This window comes from Lemur catta, chromosome 25 (genome assembly GCF_020740605.2).
Source record: "Lemur catta isolate mLemCat1 chromosome 25, mLemCat1.pri, whole genome shotgun sequence".
Lineage (NCBI taxonomy): Eukaryota > Metazoa > Chordata > Mammalia > Primates > Lemuridae > Lemur > Lemur catta.
In genome coordinates this window covers 4,160,175-4,186,401 of record NC_059152.1, presented here as the reverse complement: position 1 = coordinate 4,186,401, position 26,227 = coordinate 4,160,175, and the positions used below count along the sequence as shown (strand labels likewise).

The 26,227-nt window shown below is 36.8% G+C and overlaps 1 protein-coding gene across 1 annotated transcript in view; it reads left to right on the top strand.

Moving 5' to 3' along the window:
- Positions 1 to 943: 943 nt before the first annotated feature.
- CATSPERE (catsper channel auxiliary subunit epsilon) overlaps positions 944 to 26,227 on the top strand; it is a 59,583-nt gene continuing 34,299 nt past the window's right edge. Inside the window, exons 1-10 of the mRNA XM_045537205.1 lie at positions 944 to 1,104; positions 2,730 to 2,778; positions 7,168 to 7,241; positions 7,548 to 7,617; positions 8,970 to 9,037; positions 14,107 to 14,131; positions 16,734 to 16,811; positions 19,602 to 19,708; positions 22,060 to 22,552; positions 25,277 to 25,754. Coding sequence (XP_045393161.1) covers positions 1,040 to 1,104; positions 2,730 to 2,778; positions 7,168 to 7,241; positions 7,548 to 7,617; positions 8,970 to 9,037; positions 14,107 to 14,131; positions 16,734 to 16,811; positions 19,602 to 19,708; positions 22,060 to 22,552; positions 25,277 to 25,754 — 1,507 coding nt within the window. The 5' untranslated portion in view covers positions 944 to 1,039. The remainder of the gene's footprint in view (positions 1,105 to 2,729; positions 2,779 to 7,167; positions 7,242 to 7,547; positions 7,618 to 8,969; positions 9,038 to 14,106; positions 14,132 to 16,733; positions 16,812 to 19,601; positions 19,709 to 22,059; positions 22,553 to 25,276; positions 25,755 to 26,227) is intronic.

Sequence of the window (26,227 nt, the reverse complement as noted above, 5' to 3'; positions counted from 1 at the left end):
AGTGCAGAGCCCTGGTATGTTCCACTCCTCTTAGCGTTTCAATTGTGGCTAGACTGGAGTACACCTACTGCTGATGTAATGCTCTTCCGACTGCAATACAAATTATTTTAACGGTGACGTCTAATTCTAATAAAAGTTGCTTCGGAAAATAGTGGGAATAGAATCACATTATATGCGTCTCCCACATCGTATATACTGTTACATTCCCCAAAGGTCCCTGGAGCGCATTTTAGTATTTTATTATTTCTATTTAATGTGTTAAATAAGTAAACACGAGAATTCACTATAACCTAAGGCTGTACTGGGCACTGATAACATAGGAGGAATAAAGATACAGTTGCGCCCACAAGGATTCCAATTATTTGGTCTAGCAATAAGTAAGTAAATTATAATACTACATAACTGGTTTTTGTTTATCTTGACTTTATCGCAAACCATTTGTAAGCAAGAATGCAGTCATATTTTATACTCTAGTGCCCAGGGTAGTGTTGGGCATATAGTAGATACTCAATAAGCACACGTTCCTATTCGTTTCTGTTCAGTTTTTTAAAAATCATTTGTGGCGTGCCTGCTCCCAGGAAGACACTGCCAGACAATGTATTTGCTATTGCAGTGTCTACATAGTCACACGGAGATTGGGGCTAAAAGATAAACTTAAAAGTTTCACCTTCATTCAAGCAGCTCAGATTTTTCGAAGGGCTTTTGCTATCTTACATCAGGAAAGAGCATTACTGCCGTTCCTAAAATCTGTTTTGTATTTTCGCACTCCAGTTTCTAACTTTGAGGCCCCTGGGGGAGCGCAGCGCGCGCGCGCGCACGCACCCACCCTCTCACACACACGCGCGGGCACGCGCACGCGCGCACGCACTTTCTCTCTCACACACGCAAGCGCGCGCGCGCGCGCAGTTTCCCCGCCGGTGCCCAGGCCGAGCCCGCCCGGCAGCGCCCGGGCCTAAGCGCCTGCGGGCCGACGCCCGGCGGAGCGCACGCGTCCCGGCGGGCTCGGCGGAGGCGGTTGGGCGGAGGCGGAGCCGGCGCCATGTCTGCCTGGGGCGTGGCGGCGCTCCTGTCGTGGCTGAGCTGCTGCGGCTCGGCCCTGTGGAGGTAGAGTCGCCAGTCGCGGGCGGGCGGGCCGGGCCCGCTTCCCGCCTCCCCAGCGCCGGCGTCCTGGGGCCGCTCGCCCTCGCCGCGCCCCGCCTCGTCCCCTCAGACCCCGCCACCGGCGACCCGCCGCCCCCGCCCGAGTTTGCCGTGAAAATGAAAAGTGAGGGCGGAAAGTGGGCGCCCTCCCACTGCGGCCCTGGGAGCGACCGAGCCCCTCCGAATTCTTAAACTCACTTCCCCTCCCTGCACCCCCGTGTCCGCCAACGAGACGAGCGAACGAAAACCGAAAGGTCGTCGCCACAGACTGGCAGGGAGGAGGCACTGTGCCGGGGTGACTGGGTCGTTGGTGGCTCATACGCGGCAGTCGAAGCGGAGTGACTTGTGAGAAAAGCTGCACAAGTGTGAGGAAATGCACTTCCTGCAGGAAGGGAGTTGATCTGGGGGTGCCGACGTTTGCAGGGTCTGAGGGAGGTCGGCAGTGCGCGCTTGACTCTTGTTCAGTGTTCGGTGACTGCTGCACTGGAAGGTGTGTCAAAATATTTCAGACTTTCCACGTAGGTTAAAACACAGATGGTTAACCAGAAAATCACATTCCACGGATATTCTGTTTTTGCTGTAAGAAATAATTACTACTCTGTAACATTTCTTCTCTGTGAAAGGGAAATAACAAAAGCTGTTTCCTGGGGTGGTTGGGAGGCTTAAATGCTATGATATATATACACAAGAATGAATATATCTTTCCTATTCCCTCTTCGTGTAGTCCCACTCTCCCACGCCCTCGATATTTAAGAGCATTCTTGACCTTTACCCCTTCCTTCATTTCCCAACAGATGAGTCCCCGTTTGACTCCACTTTCCTCTCTCTACCCAGCGTATATTAATAGAACATGTTCTTTGGGTAAACCATTTTTCTCCCAAATCCCTTACCTACTCATCCTCCTATAGCTATCCAGGAATTGGTTTTGGATACATCATACTCTTAGGCATCTGACATAAGCTGATAATTATTTTGTACTGATTATATGTTGAATAAAATATATTATTAAGGTTAATTTCATTTCACCTGTTTACTCTCACACTTTTGGTGGCTACTAGAAAATTCGTAATTACACAGATGGCTTGTGTTACATTTCTGTTGGACGGTGAGTGCTACTTTAGATGGATCATAGAGACAGAAATTAAAGGACCTTGGATAATTGTACGAAAGTGATAATGAACAAGGACTGACAGAAATTTGCTCTTTATTTCAGTGTTTAAAATAAGAAATGCTGGTTTTTGAAATTCCCATCTTTATTATTCTGATTTTAACTCAGTTTGTAAGTGAAGGAGTTAGAGCCAGTGTTCTTCAACAGTTTTCAGCTACCAAAAAAAGAGTAAAAAGATGAGTATTTACTTCTCATCTAATTTTCTTGTCTTCAGATACTGAGCAAACCCTAACACACCTAGAATGATGGGAAGAGGTCACTGGTAGCCCAAATTTTAGCCCTCAGTTTACTTTGCAGGAATGGACTTGGGCAGAAAGGTTAAAGCTCTTGGGAGCCCAGGGGTGCCATGACCACAATAGAATTTCTCATATTTGGAGAATAAATTAGTTTTGACATTCATATTTGTCTTTTTCCTCCACAGGTATTATAGTAACAGCCCAAACTATAACATTTTTAGTACCAGAAGTGCAGTAAGTATTGAATTTTTCTGAAAACCATAGTTCAGTATTAAATTTTTTGAAACTGAGAGCAGAGTTCATCATATTCAGTTTTACAGCTCAGTGTCACTCTTTTATTTCTGTTTCATTTCCTTCACCCCATTCATTATCCTAATATATTAGTAGGTCCCCTCATCAACACATATCCCTAAATATGTGTGTAGCAAAAAGAGTGCTGTTTTGAGTGTTTTTGTGATTTATTAGTAATATTCATAAAATAGTGTTATAGATAGAATTACCATATATATTGTCTAAACTATTGAGAATGTGGGTACTATTAATAATTACACACCAGATATAAATGGAACTATCGTAACTTCTACCTTCGCCCATCACTTTATATTTTTTAAATTTTTTATAGTTAATAGACTTTATATTTTTTAGAGCAGTTTTAAGTTTACATAAAAATGGGTAGACAGTATAGAGAGCGCCCATAAAATCTCCGCAGTTTCCCCTATTCTAACATCTTGTATTAGTGTGTTACATTTGTTACAATTGATAAGCCAATATTGATACATTATTATTGACTAAACTCCAGTAGTTTACACTAGGATTCAGTCTTTGTGTTGGACATTCTATGTGTTTGGACAAATGTTTAATGACATGTTTCTTCCATTACAGTATCATATAGGATAGTTTCACTGTGCAAAAAATGCTCTGTGCTCTGCCTTTTCAACCCTCCCTTCCCCCAACCCCTGGCAACCACTGATCTTTTAATTAAATACTTTCTCCATAATCTTGCCTTTTCCAGAATGTCATATAGTTGGAATCATACCACATGTAGCCTTTTCAAATTGGCTTTTTTCACTTAGCAATAGCATTTAAGGATCCTCCATATGCGTATTGATATGGTTTGATAGCTCATTTCATTTTAGTGCTGAACAATATTCCATTGTCTGGATGTGCCACAGTTTATTTCTACATTCACATAGTGAAAGACAGCTTGGTTGCTCCCAAGTTTTGGCAATTATGGATAAAGCTTCTATAAACATTCATATGCAGGTTTTTGTATGGACATAAGTTTTCAACTCCTTTGGGAAAATACCAAGGGGTAAAATTACTAGATTATATGGTAAGAATATGTTTTGTAAGAAACTGCCAAACTATCAAAGTGTCTGTACCATTTTGCATTCCCGTCAGCAATGAATGAGAGTTGCTGTTGCTCCATGTCCTTGTCAGCATTCGTTATGGTCAGTGTTCTGGATTTTTGTGAGTCTAATAGGTATATATCATAGTATCTCGTTGTTTTAATTTGCAATTCCCTGATGACATATGCTGTTGAACTTCTTTTCATGTACTCATTTGTCATCTGTATATCTTCTTTGGTGAGGTGTCTGTTTGGACTTTTTGCCCATTTTTTTAAATTGAGTTTTTGCTGTTGTTGAGTTTGAAGAGTTTTTGGTATATTTTGGATACCAGCCTTTTGTGAGATATGAGTAATTTTGCAGATATTCTCTCCCAGTCTGTGGCTTGCCTTTTCATTCTCATAACAGTGACTTTTACAAAGCAGAATTTTTTAATTTTATTTATTTACTTTTTTTTTTCTTTTAACAAGTAATTTATTGAGTGCTCCTTACAAACCACACTAAAGAAAGGCATTGCCCTTACTCTCCAGGAGCTTACAATCTAATTAGAGATAAACAACGGGACAGAATGTATAATAAGTTCTATAGGAATGTAATGTAAAGAAAAGTTACTTTGTGTAAGAATCAGGAAGGGTGTTATATATCAGATAATCTGAACATTAGAATAGCATCAGGTGACTGGGAGCTAAGTGATGAAAAACATAAGGAAAGGTAGAAAAGAACAGGCTGTTTGGAAACACTGAGTAGAGTGGCTGGCTAGAGAAAACAAACTGAGTAAGAAAAGGAGCATTCAGGGAAATTTAAAGTGGGATGGGGCCTTACACACCTTCTGTTCTAGGCTTACCTATCTGAATTGTATTCATCTCTTGTCTACCAGTTTAACCCTTATCTCCTACAAGTGGATTCTCTCCATAGCTTTTGATCCCTTGGAGTTCTCAACCTTCCCAGCACTTGTAATTGATCACAATCCTGAACACCTGATTATGACCATTTTTTTCAGGTAACCCAAGTCAAGACATTTTAAAAACTGTAAACACCTGTAAAAATGCTAGCTATTATCATTATTCTCTAATTCTTTCACTGCTGATATTTACAAAACTTGTAAATCTGATCTTGCCACTACCTGCTTAAAGTCTGTAATGATGTCCCATTTTTCTTAGAAAAAAGGCATAAATCCTTTAAATGTCCTATACAGATCTTCCAATCTCTAGTTCCTGCTTATGCCTCTAGTTTTTTAAGGAGATAAACTCTCTCCTACCACTGAGCTTCTACACATGCTGTTTCCCCTGGAAACCTCATACTCTGCTCCTAGTTTGGCCTAGTTACCTTCTATTTAACCCAATTCTGTTTTTACTCTCAAAGAACTGTGTTCCTTTGTGTTAAGACAACTCATCTCGGTTTGTATTTATGCATCTTTGGTTTGATTATTGAACTGATTATCTCTCCCACTAGAAAACTCCGTGAGATCAGGGACATTGCCATTCCTATGCCTGGGAATAACAGGCACTCAATTGATACTTGTTGGAAGAATTAATGTGTCAGGTTGTCACTACACTGGCAGGCATCCTGGTGCCTGCTTTTGATCTCCTTACGTGAAAAGAAAGGCGTTTACTAACATGGGCCTACTAACAAGACTCTCCGCAAACAACTGCGATGTGCCTGCCCAAAAGGTCCTTGAATTGAGACACGAAATTTTAACGTCACTTCCCAGAGACCTCACGCTGGACTGTGCTCGGGATGGCAGGAGAACTAGCCCACCAAGGAGAATTCAGAACTCAAAAGACAGGTTTTAAATCGGAAACATTCTTCAGTCTGCCATCAGCTTCTCTGGTCCCGCGCAGCTCAAGCTGTGGTTTTAGGGGATGCTGGACGAAGGCTTTGGCAGAGGCTTGCAGACCCCCTATCCACATTCGCCCCCAGCGGCAGTCCAGATCCTGGAACTGTGTCGTCTCGACCCGACACCCACCGCTCGAAGCAGCTTCAGATCCCCGAGCTGGATCTCGTGCAGCTGAATGACGCTGCTGCCCCGTGCGAAGTTGCCCGTGGTCACAAATGTGGCACCGCGGGGCACCCACTTACAGTCACACACCGTGTAGTTGAGGCCCTTCTGGATATGGGCGATGATCTGAGGCTTCTGGAAGGCCGACCTGGTCCAGCCGATTTCCCCTCCCAGACCCCAACAGAACAGCAACCCAGAAACCAGACTCCAAACGTTACAGGAATTTTTTAATTTTAATGAAGTCTAATTTATCTTTTTTTTTTTTTGGATAAATTTTTGTGTTGTATCTAAGATGTCGGTGCCAAACCCAGAGTCACCTAGGTTTTCTCCCATTACTTTAGACTGTCTGGGTCACTTTTTTCTTTGGATGTTTCTCTTGTGCACAGCGTGTATTGAGTCTTGCTTTGTGAGTTAAGCCCATTCACATTTAATTATGTGACTGATATCTTTGGTCTCAATTCTCATATTATTTTAGCTTATAATTATGTATGTTATAGTTACTGTGTTTCTTTCTCAGCCAGATTAATTTTCTCTTTTTAAAAAAGTATCTTTCTGTATTTTAGAAAGTTTGTATTTTTGTTTTAGGGGTTACCTTTGTATTTATACCTTTTGAACATGTTTAGGGTCTTGGTCTCTTATTTACGCTTTTACTCTCTGGTTTCTTACTTTTTAATGTATCATTTGATTTCCACCTATTCCCTGGGCAACAATATCCAATCCAATATAGTTTGGATATTCCTCCCCCACCCAAAAACCTCATGTTAATATTTGATCCACAGAGTTAGAAGTGGGGCCTCATGGGAGATGTTTGGGTCGTGGGGGCAGATCCCTAAATTCTTGCTATTAAAAATGTTTTTTTGGCAGGAAATAAAATCTTTGGATCACACTTTATTTTCTTGAATTTATTTTTAAAAGATACTTCCTTGTTACTTTGCTTTCTATGTTGCTTTTGAGAAGTCTGATGCTGTTGTATCTTATTTGATCTTTTGTTGGGAGGCCTAAAGATTTTCCTTTATCTTTAAAGTCTAACATATTATAGATTATTTTTGAAGTAAAATAAAATTAAAGGCTTATAGTTTTTTGAGAGACTACTGAAGTGTCTCAGAAGGGTTAATTTACTTTTTGCTTGTCATATTACTTTGTACAATTTCAAAGGAATTGAATTTTAGTGATTGTTTTTTGAATAATAAGGACCCAGAATGTTGAACCCTACAAATGAACACTGAGGGGAAAATTTTGAAGCATATTTTTTGTTTAAACTCTTACTTTCTTTTTTAGATTAAGTTAGAGTATGAAGGAACATCATTTTCTGAGTGGAGTGTGCCAGAAACTTGTTCTTTGCAAGATAAAAGGTAAGATTTTTGCCATGAATATCAATGTCTGTGTATATTTACAAGTAGAGGAGCATTCACATAGTGTGGACATTTAGATTCAAGGCTGAGATTTGATGTAAATTTCCTTCTATTAAATAGATATGAAAAGAAAGACAAAAATCACTTTGAACTAGGATTAGAAGTAAAATATTGTTATATTTAAAAATTTCTCTTATCAGCATATAATGGAAATTTTTGGGCTTAAAAAATAAGAGGGAAATTTTTATTAACCTCATATGCATCTGTAGTTATTTCTTCTTCTCCGTTTTTTTTTTTAAACACTAGATCACCCACAACAGAATTGCGTTGTTCTGCTCCTGGTATTCAGGCTATAAAACCAATTGTTACGGGCCCAGTAAGTTGATTTTAATGATGTTATTAAATCTTGAATATTCATCTCTGTTACATTTTATTTTGCCATTCTTTTGAGCTTTTCAACCTAACTTACCTTGCTTTAAATAGTATTCATTGTAACTATAAACAAGAACTATTTTTGAATTATTGTCGGTATGTCAATTTTTATGTATGTCTCATATCAATTATAAATTATGAAATGGTGTACAATTTTTACCTTAGCCTTTTTATTAAAAAGTATGGTAAAGTCAATAGCCACTACCTTATTGATAATAATACTCTCAGGTGAATGGGTCTTATATCATACACTCCTATGCCAGTACCCAGGATCAAGAGCAATTTCTAGCAGATTTGTTTTTACTCTACTGCATTTTCTTCAGTTCTAGAAAATATATGAATGCAAATGAACTACAGTGATGTTGAATCCTCTCTAGTTTACAAAAAAAAAAGAGAGCCAAAAACCCAAAACCAAAGTAAAGCATTTTAAGACATTGGCATTTTAATAGTTTGTAACAAAGTGCTGGCCACATACCTCACAGCTGATGTTCCCTCACAAGTGTGTCTGAAGCTACTGCTAGAGAGACTCCATGTGACAAATCCTTCCTTTACTTAGGACTTGTGCCTTTTCTTTAATTAAAAAACTTTATTTTCAAGGCACAAGTAGACAGAGTGATGTGGCAGAGGCCAGAAGAATATTAATTCATTTTTTAATCCCTATGGAGTAAAAAGTATTTGAATTTGTCTTTTTGAGTCTATTAGTATTTACCAGTTTCAAGAACACAACTCATGAGGAAGCAGAGGACTCCTTTCCTTTTTATTTATGTTAGAAGCCCATGTAAATGTGTAATATTATATAAAAAATACACATACATGCATATATGTAGGAATATTTTTGTCATTTATGTACAGTGTCATCAAATCCTACAACCAGCTGAGGAGGTACATCTGACTTTTAAAATATACTCAAAAGCACTCAGCTGTAACAACCAAAAGCATCTCCAAGCATTGTCACAAGTCCTGGAGCAAAATTACCCAAGTTGAGAACCAATGAATAAGAAAATGAATTGAATTGTATTTCAGTGAGGAAGACAAATAAAATAGAAACAAGGATAGCAAGCCATCAGAATAGCTTCTAAATTTGTTACTCGTGATAGTACATTCTTAATTACAGAGAATAGCTAAAGAATTGAACTAATATTATATGTATATTTTTAAATTATATTCTGAAATTTATTTATTTTTCTTCCTCTAATATTAGATAAGTAACTTAATTCCTCTGTGACTTTTATGCCTGTATCCACATTTGTATTTATTTTGGAGGTAATATCATAATTCTTTTGCATTTTCGTTTAGGATGAAGAAGAACGCTATTTATACGTGGACAGTTCTCATACTTGCTTTATGTGGCATTATAGAATTATGTAAGTAAAGCAGTGTTGAATATAAAGGTAATTAATGCTTTTAAAGAGTATTTAGCTTCAACTTGTAATTAACCACAAATGAATTGTCTGTATTATGGTTTCCATACAAACTTTCATTCACCAACCAAGATATTCACAAATATATTGCCAAAGAAATAACTGAAGAGCAAACAGTAAACGTAACAGTGGCAACCATCATTTGAACAGATACTTGGTCTATATGTTCATATTTTGGAGCTCTAGTGGTGCAATCGGTTAGCAGTACTGATATGTGTTCATATTTTTAGACACATTATCTTCCTCAATTTTCATAATATCCATGTAAGTGTAATTCTTTATAGATGAGACAACATGAACTTGGATGTTAAAAATTTGGAGAAAAATACAAAGCTACTAAAAGACAGTATTGGGACTTGACTCTTGTTTTTCACACTACAGGGCTCTTGTGTTTCTATTCTAAACATTCCAAAAACACTCTTTGTATTGGATAGCTCTTTAAACCCATTTTAACATGAGAGTGAATGAATATAACTAAGAAGAAAAAACTGGTATAAGAATACATAATTAACTGCATTATAAAATCATTCACTAAGTTAAAAAAGTGTTAATGAATCAGAATATTTTTAGTATCATAGTGAAGGCAATATTCCAAACACTGTGTAGGATACAAAGAACTGTTTTATGTGGTTCTTGCCCTCCAGATGACTGGAATGTACCTATTTCTTTTTATCCACTTAACATCCATTCCCTTGAGAAAACTATTCTCCCTATTATATGATAATATTGTTAATCTCATGTGATTTTTATGGTATTAACTCTCCAAACTCACACTTCATTGGCTATATATAGTTATTAGCTGAGGATCGGCGCATGACCCAGGCAGAACCAATCAGAATACTCATGTCTTAATAAAGCGTAGTTGTTGTGGATAGCTTCGTTGTCCGGGTCCACATGGTTCCTTAAAGTCAGATGGTTCTGCAGTTCCTGTGCAATTTTTGAATTGGAACTCCTGAGCCAGACTGCAAGTCCTGATAACGGGGTCTCAGCAAGCCCAGCAAGGAGCACCCACGGAGTCACTCCTCTCTGATTTACTACCACCTTCCCAGAGTCTCACCGAGAAGTAAGGATTAAGTCTCTGCTGCTCATGAAACTGTCAGGCTTCTGTCCTTGCTGGCAGTTTCAGAAATGTCAATCATTGACTTTCCCCCTATGGATTCCAAACCAGTTGAGAAATAGACAAAGAAAAATTTGGGGATAAAAACTGTGGGTAGATCTGGATTGGAAATGCAAATTTGATCTCCAACTTCAATATATTTTTTATGTATGGTGTAAGGGTAAGTCAGAAGTTTTCTTTTTCCCTTTATGTTTCTATAATACTTCTTACAGCATCATTTGTTGAAAAGACTTCTTTTCCTATCGAATATCTTTGTTACCCTTGTCAAAAGTCAGTTGATGGGAACTGATGGGCACACATGGACACAAAGAGATGGAAAGGTCACTGGAAGTCAAGAAGGAGAGAGCGGGAGGAGGAGAGGGGTAGAAACCTACCTATCAAGTACAATGAACACTATTTGGGTGATGGATACACAAAAAGCCCTGACTTAAGCATTATAAAATGTATCCGTGTAACAAAAACATTTGTACCCCTTAATATTTTGAAATAATTTTTTTTAATAATTTTTTAAAAAAAATATGTCTAGGTCTCTATCTGAGTCTATGTCTGGACTCTATTCATTCAATTTATGTATTATTAATGCCAGTACTACACACTCTTGATTACTCTAGTTATTAAGTTTTAAAATCAGGCACTGTAAGTCTTCTAGCTCTGTTCTACTTCTTAAGAATGATTTTTGGCTATTCTAAGTAAGTCCTTTGCAATTCTAGATAAATTTTAATATCAGATTATTAATTTCTACTAAAAGGATGCTGACATTTTGATTGTTATTCCATTGAATTTATTGATCAAGTTGGAGAAAAATGACATTTTAACAATATTTAGTCTTCTAATTCATGAACATGATATATCTCTTCATGCTTGGATCTTCTTTAATTTATCTGTTCAGTGTTTTATAGATTCCAGATTAGAGGTCTTATGTGTCTTTTTAAAAATTTATTTTAAAGTATTTTATGTTTTTGATGCAATTGTAATTGGTGCTGCAAACTTTGAAATTAACAAATATCTTTATCTTCTTACTGAAAAAATACAAGTAACTTTACCTCCCAATATTCCCTTCCTGGTTTATGGCTTACTCTTCTTTATTATTTTTGGTGCTTTCTAGTTGTTTCATTATCCTTCAAATTGGACATTTTTTTCAGTCAGCATTTATTTTGATTTATTCACAGGCCTTCCATTTCTTAGTTGAATAATGCTTCTTATATCTAAGAGATTCTTTCTCGTATTACTTTCTCTTCCTGAAGTATATCCTTTAAAGATTCCTTTAGGGAAGATTTCTTAGGAATAAAATTTCTCGTATTTGGACCTCTGAAAATATCTGTATTTTATCCTCACTCTGGAAAAATGGTTTCTCTGGGAATACAATTCTAGGTTGGTTGCTGTTTTCTTCCAGTGTTTTTAAATAATTTTTTCATTGTCTTCTGGCTTCTGCTTCTGTGGAGAAGTCTGCTGTTGTTCTGATGATTTTCTCTTCTTAGGTAATCTGTATTTTCTCTGTGGCTATTTTAAGATCTTGTCCTTATGTTCGATGTTTTACTATTGTAAATTTCTTTTTATTTGTCTTGTGATTTTTTTGCAATTCCTGAATCTGAAGATTGGTGGCTTTCCTCAATTCTGGAAAATTCAGTCATCATCTTTTTAAATACTGGTTCTCACTCATTCTCTCTCTTTTTTCTTTCAAGATTTTTATAATACGAATATATGTCACTTTTTAATTCTGTCCTTCTTGACTCTTAAAATCTTTTCATATTTATCCATCTTTTTGTCTCATTATGATTCACTCTAGACATTTATAAATGTTTCTCCCAGTTTACTAATTTTCTCATCATCTGTGGCTAAAATTTTTTAATTCCTAAAATCTTAGTACTTAGAGTAACAACCATAATATACAGTTCTGCCATTTCTGCATCACTGTATCCAAAATTGGCTACATTGTGGGGTCTAGAGTAAAATAAAGTGTGAAGCTCAAAGAGCAGAGGGAAAATACTATTAAAGGTATTAAATATAAAGCTTTTTCTTTCTCCCATAGTCACTTTTATTACCTGCCATGGCGTTTTTTTATTGGCAATTGAGTGTCATACTACCTTGGGCACAGGAATACTCCTGGGCCAAGTGCAGACCCTCACAGTCACCTGGTGATTCAGCAGGTGCACAACCCACCAGCTGACAGGTTTCCCCTCTCAATTGACCTACACATCATGCCCCAGCCAGTGGTGTGGTCTGAAATAGTTAAGCCATGTATCTTCCCTCCATGAGCCTGCCATCTCAACTCATAGCAGATGGGCAACCCCCAAGGGCATTGCAGCCTCTGCACTGGAACATGCTAGACGCCTGGATTGGGGGTGGGCAAGAGTCTTACTCCTGCCAAGATGAGTCCTCCATCAGTTACACCACGGTGCTGCCAATCACAAATGGGACAGCTACTGCTGACAATCCCCACACCTGAGTCTAGGCCCTTGCCCAAGTCAAAGGGCAGAAGAAAAGGCTGATCAGGACCCACAGTGCCATAACATGGAGGAAGAATTGTCCCAATGAGGCAGAGAGGAAGCAGGAGGCAGGACTGCCCATGAGCCAAGGCTTTGCATCCCCAGCGCATGCTCCCTAGTCCATTACACTTCACTTACAAGACAAGTCAGTCGAAAGATAAATTAAGAATGTCAAGGCAAATACGCTTTCTGAGCACTGCCTCTTTCTCTGGGCTCTTTAAACCTATTGACTCTATTTGTCCCCAAATCAGTGTTCTGATGCTAGGGAGGAGAATTCGTGAAACAAGTATCATGGTAGCATCTAAACTCTCTTGGTTTCTTCTTCCTTTCCCGAGGGTGAGAATAGAGAATAGGAAGAAAGAAGAATCCATAGGGTCATGCTCAAACTGCCATCTTTCTCAAGTTCATGTGACACTTTTCTACTTTATCACTGTATCCCACTACCATCTATTAATATCTGAAGTCACTGAAGTTAATTGCCAAATTTAATGGATTTTTTTTTTTGGACCTCTTACTATTTGACTTCTGTACCACATTTAATAGTGAGTATCATTCATTTCTTCTTGAAACTCTTTCCTTCCTTCACTACTCATCTAATACCACTCTTAACTCACTCTTTTCTTTCCTGGGCCGCTGACAAGTAGCATAACACAAGGCAGGACGTATCAGCCCTAGAGCCAGGGATCTTTTTGATAGACCTTGGACTTCATTGAACTCTGGGCACAGTTTACCTATGAAGATTTATAGTACCTATGTTTAGGAGCTTTCTAACATTTCAGATTGAACATATATTATGTTCACTATATGGTTTCGGAAAATCACTGCATGCTCATTTATTGATTCAAAAAATATTTTCATTTTGTGTATGATAATGTACCAGGCACTGTGCAGCAATCAGCAAATGGAAGAACATAGTCCTGAGGTATTGACTTTTAGAGATTATATACGATAAAAAGTACAAGTAACTTTAAAGTGAAAAAACCACTTTCTAAAAAACATACAACTAAACATACAAATGAATGTTGTTTCTTTCAGGGATGGTGAATGAAAGATTTGTAGTGCTAAAAGATGAATTTGAATTTGACATAAATTAAAACATGTAGGTTTTTTTTTATGTGGAATGATAATATCATTCAACTTTGATTATGTGAACTTGCAGCATGGTTAAAGAAGCATGCACATTCAAACCACTCAGCCTTCTGTGATGAAAAATGAGAATCAGTACACATATTGATAAATAAATAGACATATGTAGGGTTTTTTACATTTAGTCTTTAATTGTTTATATATCTGTAATGGAATATAAAGAGAATATTCAAAAGTTTAGAAACATGTATATTGAAAGTAGAATATTCAACTAATATTGAACACACTGTTTACTGAAATATGTTTCCTCTTTTTCCCAACAGACCTTTCTTTGAAAATTTAACCCACGTAAAGTATTTTTAAAATTTTGTATATCCTTCATATATTGCTACTATATTTTTCCAGATAAGGAATTTTTCAAACTAATTTTACAATGAAATTTGCTTAGAATAGTGGTACTCAAGGTATATTTTGAGGACCCCTAGGGCTCCATAAGACCTATTCAGGGGGTCCATGATGTTCACCCTTTTCGAAGCTCATATCTCTGTGAGGATGTATTATTCCCCATATGCAATATCCCTCCCCCATCATAAAGAAAGATGGATAGTTCCACCAATTCATTTTCTGAATCCAGCACAACTTTAACACCGCAAGTAGGCAAAGAAAAAGGAAGGAAGGCAGGAAGGAAGGGAAGGAGGGAAGGATGAAAAAATTGTAGACCAATACACTTGTATATATAGGCGCAAAACTCTACATAAAATATTAGCAAATGGAATCCATCATTGTAGCAAAAGAAAAAATTCAAAAGGGCCAGTCTGCCAAAAATGCAACATTGGTTCAGTATCAGGAAAACTGGCAAAAATATTCATTGTATCAACATAATAAATAAATTATATCAATAAATTAAAATTTCCACAGCCATTCCTAATGAATAGACTAAGTCAAATAATTGTAGAAGGAACTACTTAATTGTAATAAAAACATTTATTTCCGAAATAGCTAACAATAATTATTATAAATTATGAAATATTTCTAGTTCAATTAAAATCAGGAAGTAGACATATATGCTTACTATTACCATGTTATTTAATGTCTTGAACATAATTGTGTTAGTAATAAAGTAAGAATAGGAAATTTATAATATTATTAACTTTATAGCAACAATAAATAAAAAAAGAAAAACATGGAACCTGTATTAAGAACCCCTCTCACATCTTATTGATGACATAAATAGATCTAGTTTGTAAGACTTAATTGCACAATATCAATTCTCCCAAATTAATTTAAAATTTAATGCAATTCTAATTGGACTCCAAATAGATCCAGTTTTAATTGTAAAAATATCTTAACATTTATATGGAGTAATATAGCATATAAACTATCCTCCTGGAAGAAAATAAAAGTGGAATCCTCTCTTACACCATATACAAAAAATAAATTCCAACTGCATACAAGACTTAACAGTAAAAAGAAAAAATTTTTCAGGAGAATATTGAAGCTGGGAGAAGCTTATATTAATACAATCAAGGGAAATCCTAGGATCTGTAAATAAAATATAGTCATAATTGATACTATAAAAATTAAAAATTTTCATATTGCTAATATACTATAAACAAAGTCGGTTTTGACAACAAGGCTATAAAAAATTTTCACAAGATAGATGACACTACACAGCTATTTTGAAAGAGCTGGTGAGGATGTCAATTGGTGTAACCATTTTTAGAAATGATTCCACATTATCTTGTAAATTTACATTACCTAAGTGAATGAAAGATATTTTTAAGGTTTTATTTCTTGCATTGGGTAGTGAGTTCCTGGTTTTCATTTTAGTGTAAATTTAAATAATTACATAAAAGAGGGTCATGTGTCATGAACCAAGAATTGTGATTATTCTGATTCTGTGTCTGTGTACCTGAAGTCCAGCAAAACAAAGAGTTCTTACAAACATACAAGAAAATGTAAAGGAAGGGAGAGAGGGGGAGAAGGAGGGAGGAAGCTAGTGTGACAATGTATAAAGACAATATCCAGTCTGAGGCAAACAGGTTTAATAGGATGAAGAAGGCTGCCATCTAATGATATAAAGAATAAAAATGCCAAAAGATACAAGAATGAGTTTGTATTTATTAAAAATAAACAATGCAGAAACTGGTAGAAGTCCAAGGGAAAACTGAGATAATGTGATCCTAAAACAAGGACTATTTTTTAATATGGAAGAGTAAATAAGTATAGAGTTTGATGAATTCTCTCTTTTTCGCGCATGCACGCACGCACGCACGCGCACACACACACACACACACACACATTTACATAACCACCACACACAGATCAAGAAACAGAACATTTCCATCACTTTAGAAAGTTCCTAGTCTAACCGCTCCCTGTTTCAGAGATAAAAAATTAGTTTTGCCTGTTCTTGAACTTCCTAGAAATGAAATCTTGGAACAGTTTTTCAAAAGGTTCATAGCATTTTACATCCCCATTAACAATGTATCAACGTATGAGAATTCTCTAGTTGTGCCAACATGATATGATAAGTGCTTTCAGTGCAAGGCTTTTTTAAAGCTTACTTTTCTAGCAAGGATGTGTTGAATTAAGCAGAACAAAAATTGATGAAGTTATAGTAGATTTGTACAACACAACAGCAGTAGCTACTGGGACCAAAGGGGAAGTTCCCAAAACTTCCAAACATTGCTGTGCCTATTTTTGGGTGTACAGAAAGATATATAAACATTCATATGAAATTTTAACATTAGTTACTTAAGCAGTGCAGAGGGATGTTATTAAGTCTTTGTATGTCTTTGAATGGTTTCACTTACGGAAAATGGCTTTTCATTTTTAGAAATGGGATAATAAAAAATGTTAAATAAAAATATTTTTATTATGTTTTGCCACAACTAAAAATGAAATTTGTACAAAGTATAAAGAAATGCAAACACATTTTATTTTATAGGTTATCATTATATGGGTATTCGATCCAGAACATGCAAATCCTGATGAGTTGCTAAGGAATGCAGAAGAACCCTCACGAGTAGGTGGAAACATGATTATTGTCATAGATAAAATAGTATGCTGCCTTTCTTCTTTAAGGACTGTGAATAATTTATAATCAGTAGTTAGGATTTTAAGCTGCCCAGAGCTAACTAACTACATTTTTGTTATCCATTTTGGTTTTGCCATTATAATGATTTTGAACTTGTGGTCGATTGCTACAATTATAAACCTTTCTTTAGAATTCTTATTGAGTATATTTTATATTTTCTGTGAACCTTATTACTTACGAAGGAGGGCTGACCATTCAAGTACTTTAAAGATGTTCTTTGAGCATCTGTATTGAAGCCTTCCTTCAAAAATCGGTCTAATCCCTGATTGACTGCTTTATCACTTGAGACAAATCAATTTTTTAAAGGTGCAACACAGTGAATAAATAAGTCCTTTCTTTTATTTGTTACAAATTTACATCTTTCACGATTTCAATTCTGTCTTCTGTTACAATTAAAATATATTAAAGATAAATCTAAAAAGAACAGTTAGCTATTAGTTTTTCATGGGACTGTTGACATCTTAATGAGTCGACATCTGTCTGATTTTTAATAGCATGTTATCATGACTCATGGTAATCCGATTCATAAGAGATGGACTGATAAATCAGAATAACAAGCAATTAATTATTTTATGTGGCAATGAACTTTAGAGGGAATAAAATTAATTGATGAAAATTAAATACTTTAAGCATGATTATAATTTAATTTCTAATCTTTTAAAGTGAAAATATGTGATTTGAACATTATCTAGTTCCTGCATATCTAATACTTTTCTTTTTTCCATCTCCATGTTTATCCATGACCATGTAATTTCCTTAAAACCTTTCTGTGGCTCCCATTACAAACAGCATAGACTTTTAACTCCTCGGCTCGTAACATGGCATACAAAGCCCTTGATACCTGTCTCTGCCAACCTCCTCTGGCCTCAGCTCTCCACGTATCTTGCTTCCAGCAACTGGACTCTGCCCTGTGCACACGCTTGCTGTTCCAGGCATCTGTGTCTTTGCCTGTGCTCTCCCCTCTGCATCAATTGTCCATTCCTGTTCTTCATCTACTCGTGTTATAGGTCTCCAGTCAGCTATCACTGCCTCCAAGATGCCTGCCATGACCAAATCAGGACTTTTTTCATGTGAGCAGTCTGAGGGAGTTATTTTGATGCCTCAGTGTTGACCAATCATCAGAAAGTAGCTCTGGCAAAATGTAAATTGTCCAGTAATGTGTGTAACAGACACCCAACCCCTGGTTCTATCCCTGACTCCTCATTCTTCATTCTCTTCCTTAACCATCCCAGACTTTGAACGCCAAATAATCTCTTGTCTTTAACACATTCCTGTATTTTATTCCATCTGTGAACCTCAACCTGTCCTGCCTTTTCATCTCATTCTCTCTCTGAGCCTCACCCTGTTTCCAACGTCCACACCAAGGAAAAGAAGACCAGCAGTGGGATGAGGCTCAGAGATGGGGTATGGGATAACTACTTTGTACAATTTGGTTAAAAAATATTAAAAGTTTCAGAGCTTTATTTTCTTTTGGTTTTTTCCTTTTATTGCCATTTTTAATTGTGAATTATAATATACAGAAAAAAACAAAAGCTAAGGATACAGTTTAATGAATAATCATAAAGTAAATAGATATATAACCACTATCAAGAAATAAAACACTGGCAATAGTACAGAAGGCCCCATATGTGCTTATATGAATATAATTTCTACCTCTGCCCTAGAGGTAACTGTTATTCTGAATTTTGTGGTAATAATTGCTCTACTTTTCTTTTTAGTTTACCACATGCATTCCTAAGCAAATAGTTTAGTGAGTTTTTGTTTGTTTTACTTTATATAAATAGAATCATGTTGTATATACGGTTTACATTTTGCTTTTTTTTTTGTCAACATTATGTTTGTAAGTTTCATCCATGTTGTGTATACCTATATTTTGTTTGTTTTCATTGCTGTATGGCATTCCATTTGTTTCAACAGACCACAAATTATCCATTCTACTGTTGATGAATATTTAGGTTGTTAAAGTTTACAAATTTTAAAGCTTTGAACATTTTCATGTCTCCCTGTTTCTTCATGACCATATCATTTCCCTAAAACCTCCCAATGTCTTTCCTTTACAAACAGCGTAGACTCTTAATTCTTACACTTTTTAATGCCTGTAGGATTAGGCAGATTTCCCATTTCTACTTGGGTCAGTTTGGTAAGCTACTTTGGTAAGTTTTTAGAAATTTGTCCATTCTAAGGATAATAACACTGGGATTTTTTAGTTTTTTCTAAAGTCATTGTGATATATTACTTTTTTTAAAAAAGAGATTTGTTTATTCTAAGTAAATTTTCCAATTTTTGGTATAAGGTTTTTCATAATGTAATCTTATTTATTTTTGAGACAGGGTTTCACTCTGTTGATTGGGCTAGAGTGCAGTGGCGACAGCATAGCTCACTAACCTCAAACTCCTGGATTCAAGCTATCCTCCTGCCTCAGCCTCCCAAATAACTAGGGTTATATATTTAAGGGTTCCCATAGTTTCAGATCATTCATTCAAGATTCTGATTGTGAATTGTGTTTTTGGTGTGTTGGAAACTATATTATGCCTTATTTGTAATTCATAAAATTCTAATGGAGAGGAGGCTGTATGGTAGAAAAAACAAAGCTGAATCTTGAAAATGTGGTAAATTTACAAATACGAAAATATAGTAACTAAAATAACACATGATGTAATTTCAGAATACTTTGGCTATGGAAAGAGTTAAAAGAAAAATTTCATTTTGTTTTTACAGAATTCCGTGGTACTCTCCACACAGTTGGCTACGTTGGGACAGAAGCCTACAATATATACAATTTTGAGGAAAAAAGTTTATTTCCCAGATGGGAACATGAATGATGGGTATTTAATTTTTAAATTTCAAATATAAAATTCAGATTTCAAATTCAAAAAAATAAATCAGCAACTTAAAAGAGATTTAAAAACCCTTATGTAATTTTATGGAATATATCTTATATGTAATTTAGAAGTGCCTTCTTTTATGATATACAAAAAAATTGTGATAATCACATTTAATTACCAACTCAGGAAAATGGCGATCACACTCTTGGATTATAGTTTTACAGTTTGTGTTAATACCTAAACCTCAATCCAAGAGCCTCATTCTGGATGGTGGCAATCCTGTCAATATCTCAGAACATTTTCTGCTGGTTCATAAAAGTGAGCCACATGGTGTGACGGAAGTTTCAATTGCTACCACAACAGTGTACACACACACACACACACACACACACACACACACACACACCACGAATTCTACCTGAGAAGTAACATGTGTTACTGTTAAAATTGGTAGGTTATCACAAGGTGTGTAGCCAGCTTTTCTTAATCTGTTGAGCAGCAAGGCAAAAGGCAAGGTGCTTACAACTAAAGACAAAGTTCTGTGTTCAATGACCTTACAGTAGTGAGAGAGAAAACCAAACAAATAAAGGTGAGCCCAAGGTTCAGTGGAACTCAGAGAGTGCGCGCCTCTACGCTCTGGTTTAGAGAAGAGGGCATCAGGGAGGACTTTCCTAATGAGGTGATATCTGCATTATTGAAAAGAAATAAAAGTTTGCCAATTGGGGGAGCATTCCAAGCCGAGAAGGTGACATACAAATAATGTTGTTTCTTTATAATATTGAGGAGAAAAAAGTCGATTTTCATCCAAGGCCACTGTCTGTATGGAGTTTGCCTGTTCTCCTCATGTCTGTGTGGGTTTTCTCTGGGTAATCCACTTTCCTCCCACACCCCAAAGCTGTGTGTGTGAGGGTCATTGCCATGTCTGCATGGTCCCAGTTGGAGTGGTTTTGAGTATGAGTACGCCCTGCCATGGAGTGGTGTCTCCAGGGTTATTTCCTGTCTTGAGCCTTCAGCTGCTGCTCCAGTCACCTGCAACACTGAACTGGAATAAGTGGGGTTGAAAATGAATGAATGAATACAAATTATTATAAAATAAAATTTGTAAAGTATATAATAATCGCACAAATGCACAATACACCATGCAGTATAAAAGCGCTCAGGAGCCACCATATTGGTGATTATTTTTGAACTGCATGGTGGTAGGAGGTGCCCCTTACAATTTTTGCTGTACAAACATTTATTTCTTGACTTAACCCACCACCACATTTGCAGAAATACAGACCTTTTAAAGAATGCGTTCTCAGCTTCAGGCAATTACTGTTCAAGTACAGTTGATAATTCTGATCATCCCATCTCCACTGAAGACAATCTCGTGACCTCCACCCAGGATCTCCCTTTACCAAGTTCCGCTAGGCCATCTCCTGTCGCACAAATAAACAAAAGATTTATCCTGCCCCTCCCAACCACTGGCGTGAGGTGGGGACACAGGCTTTAGTTCTCAACAAGGAGTGGAGGATGTTTTAAAGAGACAGAAAATATTTTTGCCATTTTTTTCCAGGCCATTCCCTCTGTTACATCCCTAACCTATTCTCCATCAGGTGTGTGAAATAAAGATATTTTCAGATATTCAGGGTCTCCAAAAAATGTATGTTCATAAACCCTTTCACAGGAAGGTACTGAAGAACATGCTTTAGCAAAACAAGAAAGATCAGTGAATGGTGGCTTAGACCCAGAGAGTAATGAAACAAGTCCTAGGTTACCTCTACGTTCATCACAGGGGAAATATTAGAAACACTATTTTAACTACCTATTAGAAAACTAAAAATTTTTAATGAAATAATTATTAACTCCAGGAAAAATTTAAAAAAGAAAAAATAATCATAGTAGAACTGGCTCAGTAGTAAGCAATATTTATGTAGTTGTAACAATATAAACACTCCGTTGATTGAAAAGTTAATAAATTTGAGAGATGGGGAGAAAACGTATGGGTAGGTATGACATATGAGAGATACACCTTCATCTGCCATGTAAGAAGGCTATAGATGATGTATAAAAATTCTATATTAAGAAAGAGCAGTATAAGAGTATTTATTTGATTCTGTGTAATTGGTACACAAAAAAGAGGGAAAAAAAGAAAAAAGTATTTATTTGAGAATGTGGAGACATTGCAGAAGAAAGAGCTGTAAGAGTCAAGATCTGGTAGTGGTAGCATTATAGTATTATTTTATTTGTTTTATCCAGGTTTATGTTGATTAAAAAATTTTTTTTAAGATGATAAACGTCAATACTGTGCAAGACGGATCAGAGGAGGAAGAGATCATTTTATTCTTTTTTTTTTTTCCTCTCCATAGGACCTGGCGTATCACCGTACCAGTGACAAGAGACGATGTGCTAAAGGAGATTAGAGGAAATCAAGTGACTTTTCAAGATTGCTTTATTTCAGACGCTTTTTTCCTGCTGACTAGTCCTTTGTTGACCACGCCTGAGTTTCCTGGTTTTTTACCCCTCTCTTCACAAACTGGTAGTCAGTTAATACCTTCCTGGAATCCTTGTGTTCCTTCACTAGCTGTTGTAGTATCTGATACGGAGACCTATCAAACAAATGATTCCTTCCGTACCTGGACTAGAATCAGAGTGCCTCCAAACATTCTGAGTGACGATGAAAGACAGAGTGTGACTTGTGTGACCCTGATGTATGATGGAATATATTTTGTAATAAATGGCATTCTTTACCTAAAAACTTTTCATGCATTTAAAAGACTAGGAAGAAATGAAAATATTCCTGATGGTGGAATTATGGGCGTGACATCAAGAAAATGGTGTTGGATCAAATATTTACTCAAGGTTAGTAAAAGATTATATATATGTATATCACACATACACATTTAGATATATTTACCATACCATTTATTCGGTAATGTATCAGAGACTCTGCTATGTACCTTTTGCACAGTTATTTTATCTAAGGCTATAAACAGCTCGATCTTCCTGACCCAGCTTCTCAGAGGCCTCTTTATAGTAGAGATGCACCTCCAACAACAAAAACTAAAATTAATCTTGTATGTTATTGTGCAGTTCTGGAAGCTTTGTTTTACCTTAATATGGCCAAAAGGCCCCCCCAAAATTATTTTCCCCAAAGACTCCAGAAGCTCTCAAAAATGGATTAAATAAATCTTCCACGTCCAACAATGTGGTGGATAAGATGTCTGGAATCTTTCCTATTACAAAACACCTAAAATGCTGTGTAAAATGTTAAACCTTCTTTTAAGTACGTTTCTGAGCTTGTGTGTGGAAAGGGAAATCCTGGAAGAAAGGAAGATATCCTGAGCACGAATCCAAAGGCACAAGCAAATTCCAAAATCTCAGCTACCTTCAGGTCATATGCTGATGCCAGGTAAGTAGACCTCTGATGCCAAGATACAAAGCCTTGGGCCTGAGCAAAGTAGGGCATCTGATAATAATTTTTTGCATACAACAAGGGCCTTCAAAGAGTTTCCAACACAATTAAATCTATTTCAGCTTTAATTCTTAGAAGGGGGGAAAGTTTCTGTTTAGAATTTGTGAGGAGATGCCAAGTCACATGCACTTTGGAGCCCAAATTCACAGTACGCACGTGGTTAAAAAAAACCATTAAGCCAAGCGTCAAGCAGAAGAAAACACAAATCCTGTCTGGAAAGATAAATCTTCAAGTCATGCTTTGAAGAATTTCTATAAAGAATGTTCCCACAAAATTGAAGCCATATTCAAAAATGGTAAAACATGCAAAGAAACAAGGTACCATGGGAGTCAGCAGAAATAACAAAAAGCAGAATCATTCCTGTAAAGACATCAGGTATTGGAATTGACAGAACATAAGGTGTGTTTAATAGATTTAAATAAATGAAAAAGAAAACAGAAATAAGGAAAAAAATAGTCTATCAAATGGCAAGAGAAAGTAAAACTAAAAGCAAGGAAGTTATTACTATAAAATTTAGCATAATGGTTATCCTAGAAAGAAAAGGTAGTGATTGGGAGAGGGCAGGAGTAGTAATTTGGAAGTTTTGGCAATATTCTATATTTTAATCTGTACAGTCATTGCACAGATTTTTGCTTTGTGATGAACCTGAGCTGTGTGCATTTGTATTTGGTACTGTGAGGGTGAGGGGAAGCTTCCCCTTTCCAGCCGAAAGTTCACTGAAAGATCAACGCAAAATTGAGGCAGATTAATAAGAGAAAGAAGTTTATTTACTGTGCACACAGGGAGAGTCATAGAGTGATTACCCCCTATCCCAGTGGGGTCCAGAAATTTAGTTACTCTCCTTTTGAGGGGAGGAAGAGATGAGGAGTATATGTAATTCTGTTTAGGGACAATAACTGGTTGCTAGGCAGAATGAATAGATACTTGGGAGAATGAATGGACAGGGGTGGGGGGGATGGTGGGGGGACAGATTGACTTGTAAATTCATCTGAGGTACTTAAAATGATTTGGGCCAGGTCTGGTTGCATTCTTGATCTTCTTTCCTGCAATATATTGAGATAACAGGGAGGGGAAGGGAAGTGAATTGTTCTTATTGAGGGGCCCGCCTGGTTTACGCAGATAGAGGGGAAGCCCCTTCCAAGGCCTGTTGATCTGTAAGGGCCTTTAATTCAAAATACTCTTCGTACCAAGGAGTCATATTCTGGAGATTGAGGTCTTGAGTACCCGGTGTCTCTTTCATTCCCATCCAGGCACCAGGTCCCTTCCATGGAGCAGGCCATCTCAGGTTTGGTAGGCCAGGGCTGATCTCTGTCCCCCACCCCGCCTGGCCCACACACAGCCTTGCAGGTGGGGTCAGCAGACCAGATTGCTTGATGTTGGAATGCAAGAGGAGAGGTCTTATGGGTGACCTGTCATTTCCACTGAGGAACGGGCATGGAGAGGAACCAGAGTGGGCAAGGTGTGCTTACTCAGGAAGAAACAGACAACATGAATATCCGTATCAATTAAAGGAATTGTGTTTATTAAAAACTTCCCCGTAAAGAAAACTGTTAGGGCTGGGTGTGGTGGCTCACGCCTGTGATCTTAGCACTCTGGGAGGCTGAGGCAGAAGGATCATTTGAGCTCAGGAGTTCCAGACCAGCCTCAGCAAGAGCAAGACCCCATCTCTACTAAAAATAGAAAGAAATTAGCCAGGCAACTAAAAATAGAAAGAAAAAAAAAAATTAGCTGGGCATGGTGGCGCAGGCCTGAAGTCCCAGCTACTTGGGAGGCTGAGGCAGGAGGATCACTTGAGCCCAGGAGTCTGAGGTTGCAGTGAGCTATGATCATGCCACTGCACTCTAGCGGGGATGACAGAGTGAGAACGTATCTCAAAAAACAGACAGACAGAAAATAAAATTATCGGCATAATTTATTTTTATAGTTATATGTAATATATTTCTATTTACTCTATTTCTATGCCTGAAGAATTTATTCAAAAATGTACTGAAGAAAATGAATCTTAGTAGTTACTACCTTTTATTTTTACAGATACCAAATTAGAAGACAGGAATTGTTAGACTTGTCTCTAAAATCAAAGATGTTTCTAATTGTTTTCAATTTTGTCACAGAATAAAGGAAGAAGAAGCACCATGGTAATCTGGACAGAAAACGAAGTTTACCTTGGATATACTCCTCTTGAATTTGTCAGAATAATAACTACTGCAGAACTGAAAATACTTCTAAAGCTATCACCGTCCGCTACTCTGACTGTACACAATATGGAGTATACAGGACACCCTCTGGAACTTGCCGTGTTATTAAATTATTGCATTACGTGTACTGTCACCAAAAATATTTTTATAGTGATATACAATGAAGATACAAAACAGTGGGTGTTCCAAGACTTTACATTAGATGTCCCTATTGACAGCTTTTTAGTTGCACGTTTTCTATTTTCCGCAACACCGGAATTGATACTGTATGACAAGCATAGGATCTACTATTGTTATCATAATTTCACTCTTACTGGGGTCTTACAGACACCCACAGAAAATGGAAATCTATCAATGTTATCAAATGAGAGTGTTATTCATGAAGTTTTTATAGGTAAGGCATTCTCATAATTCTCATTCTGCTACAATTATTCTAGATTTTTGCAACAATTCCTAATGCACCAATATGTGGTGCTTTTGGTTGTTAAAGATCTACTTTTTACCACCGAAAAATGAATAGATTTTATTTTATTATTTTTTTAATAAATCTTTTGCTTATTTTTGCCAACAGTTAAAGCTGAGAAAAAATGAAGAGATTTTAAATTCAACTAACATTAACTATGATCTCGCATAGCAGAAAGACAAACTCAAGTTCTTTTTTTTTTTTTTTTTTTGGTGTTTCACTTTGGTCAATCAGCAGATTCTAAACTAACCAACTTATACGTACATCAGCCGCGTAGGAGGTGCTGTGTTATTGTATTCATTTCCCAGGGCTCCCATAACAAAGTACGCAAACCAGGTGGCTCAAAACAACAGAAATTTATTGTTTCACAGTTCTGGAGGCTAGAAGTCAGAGACCACGGTGTT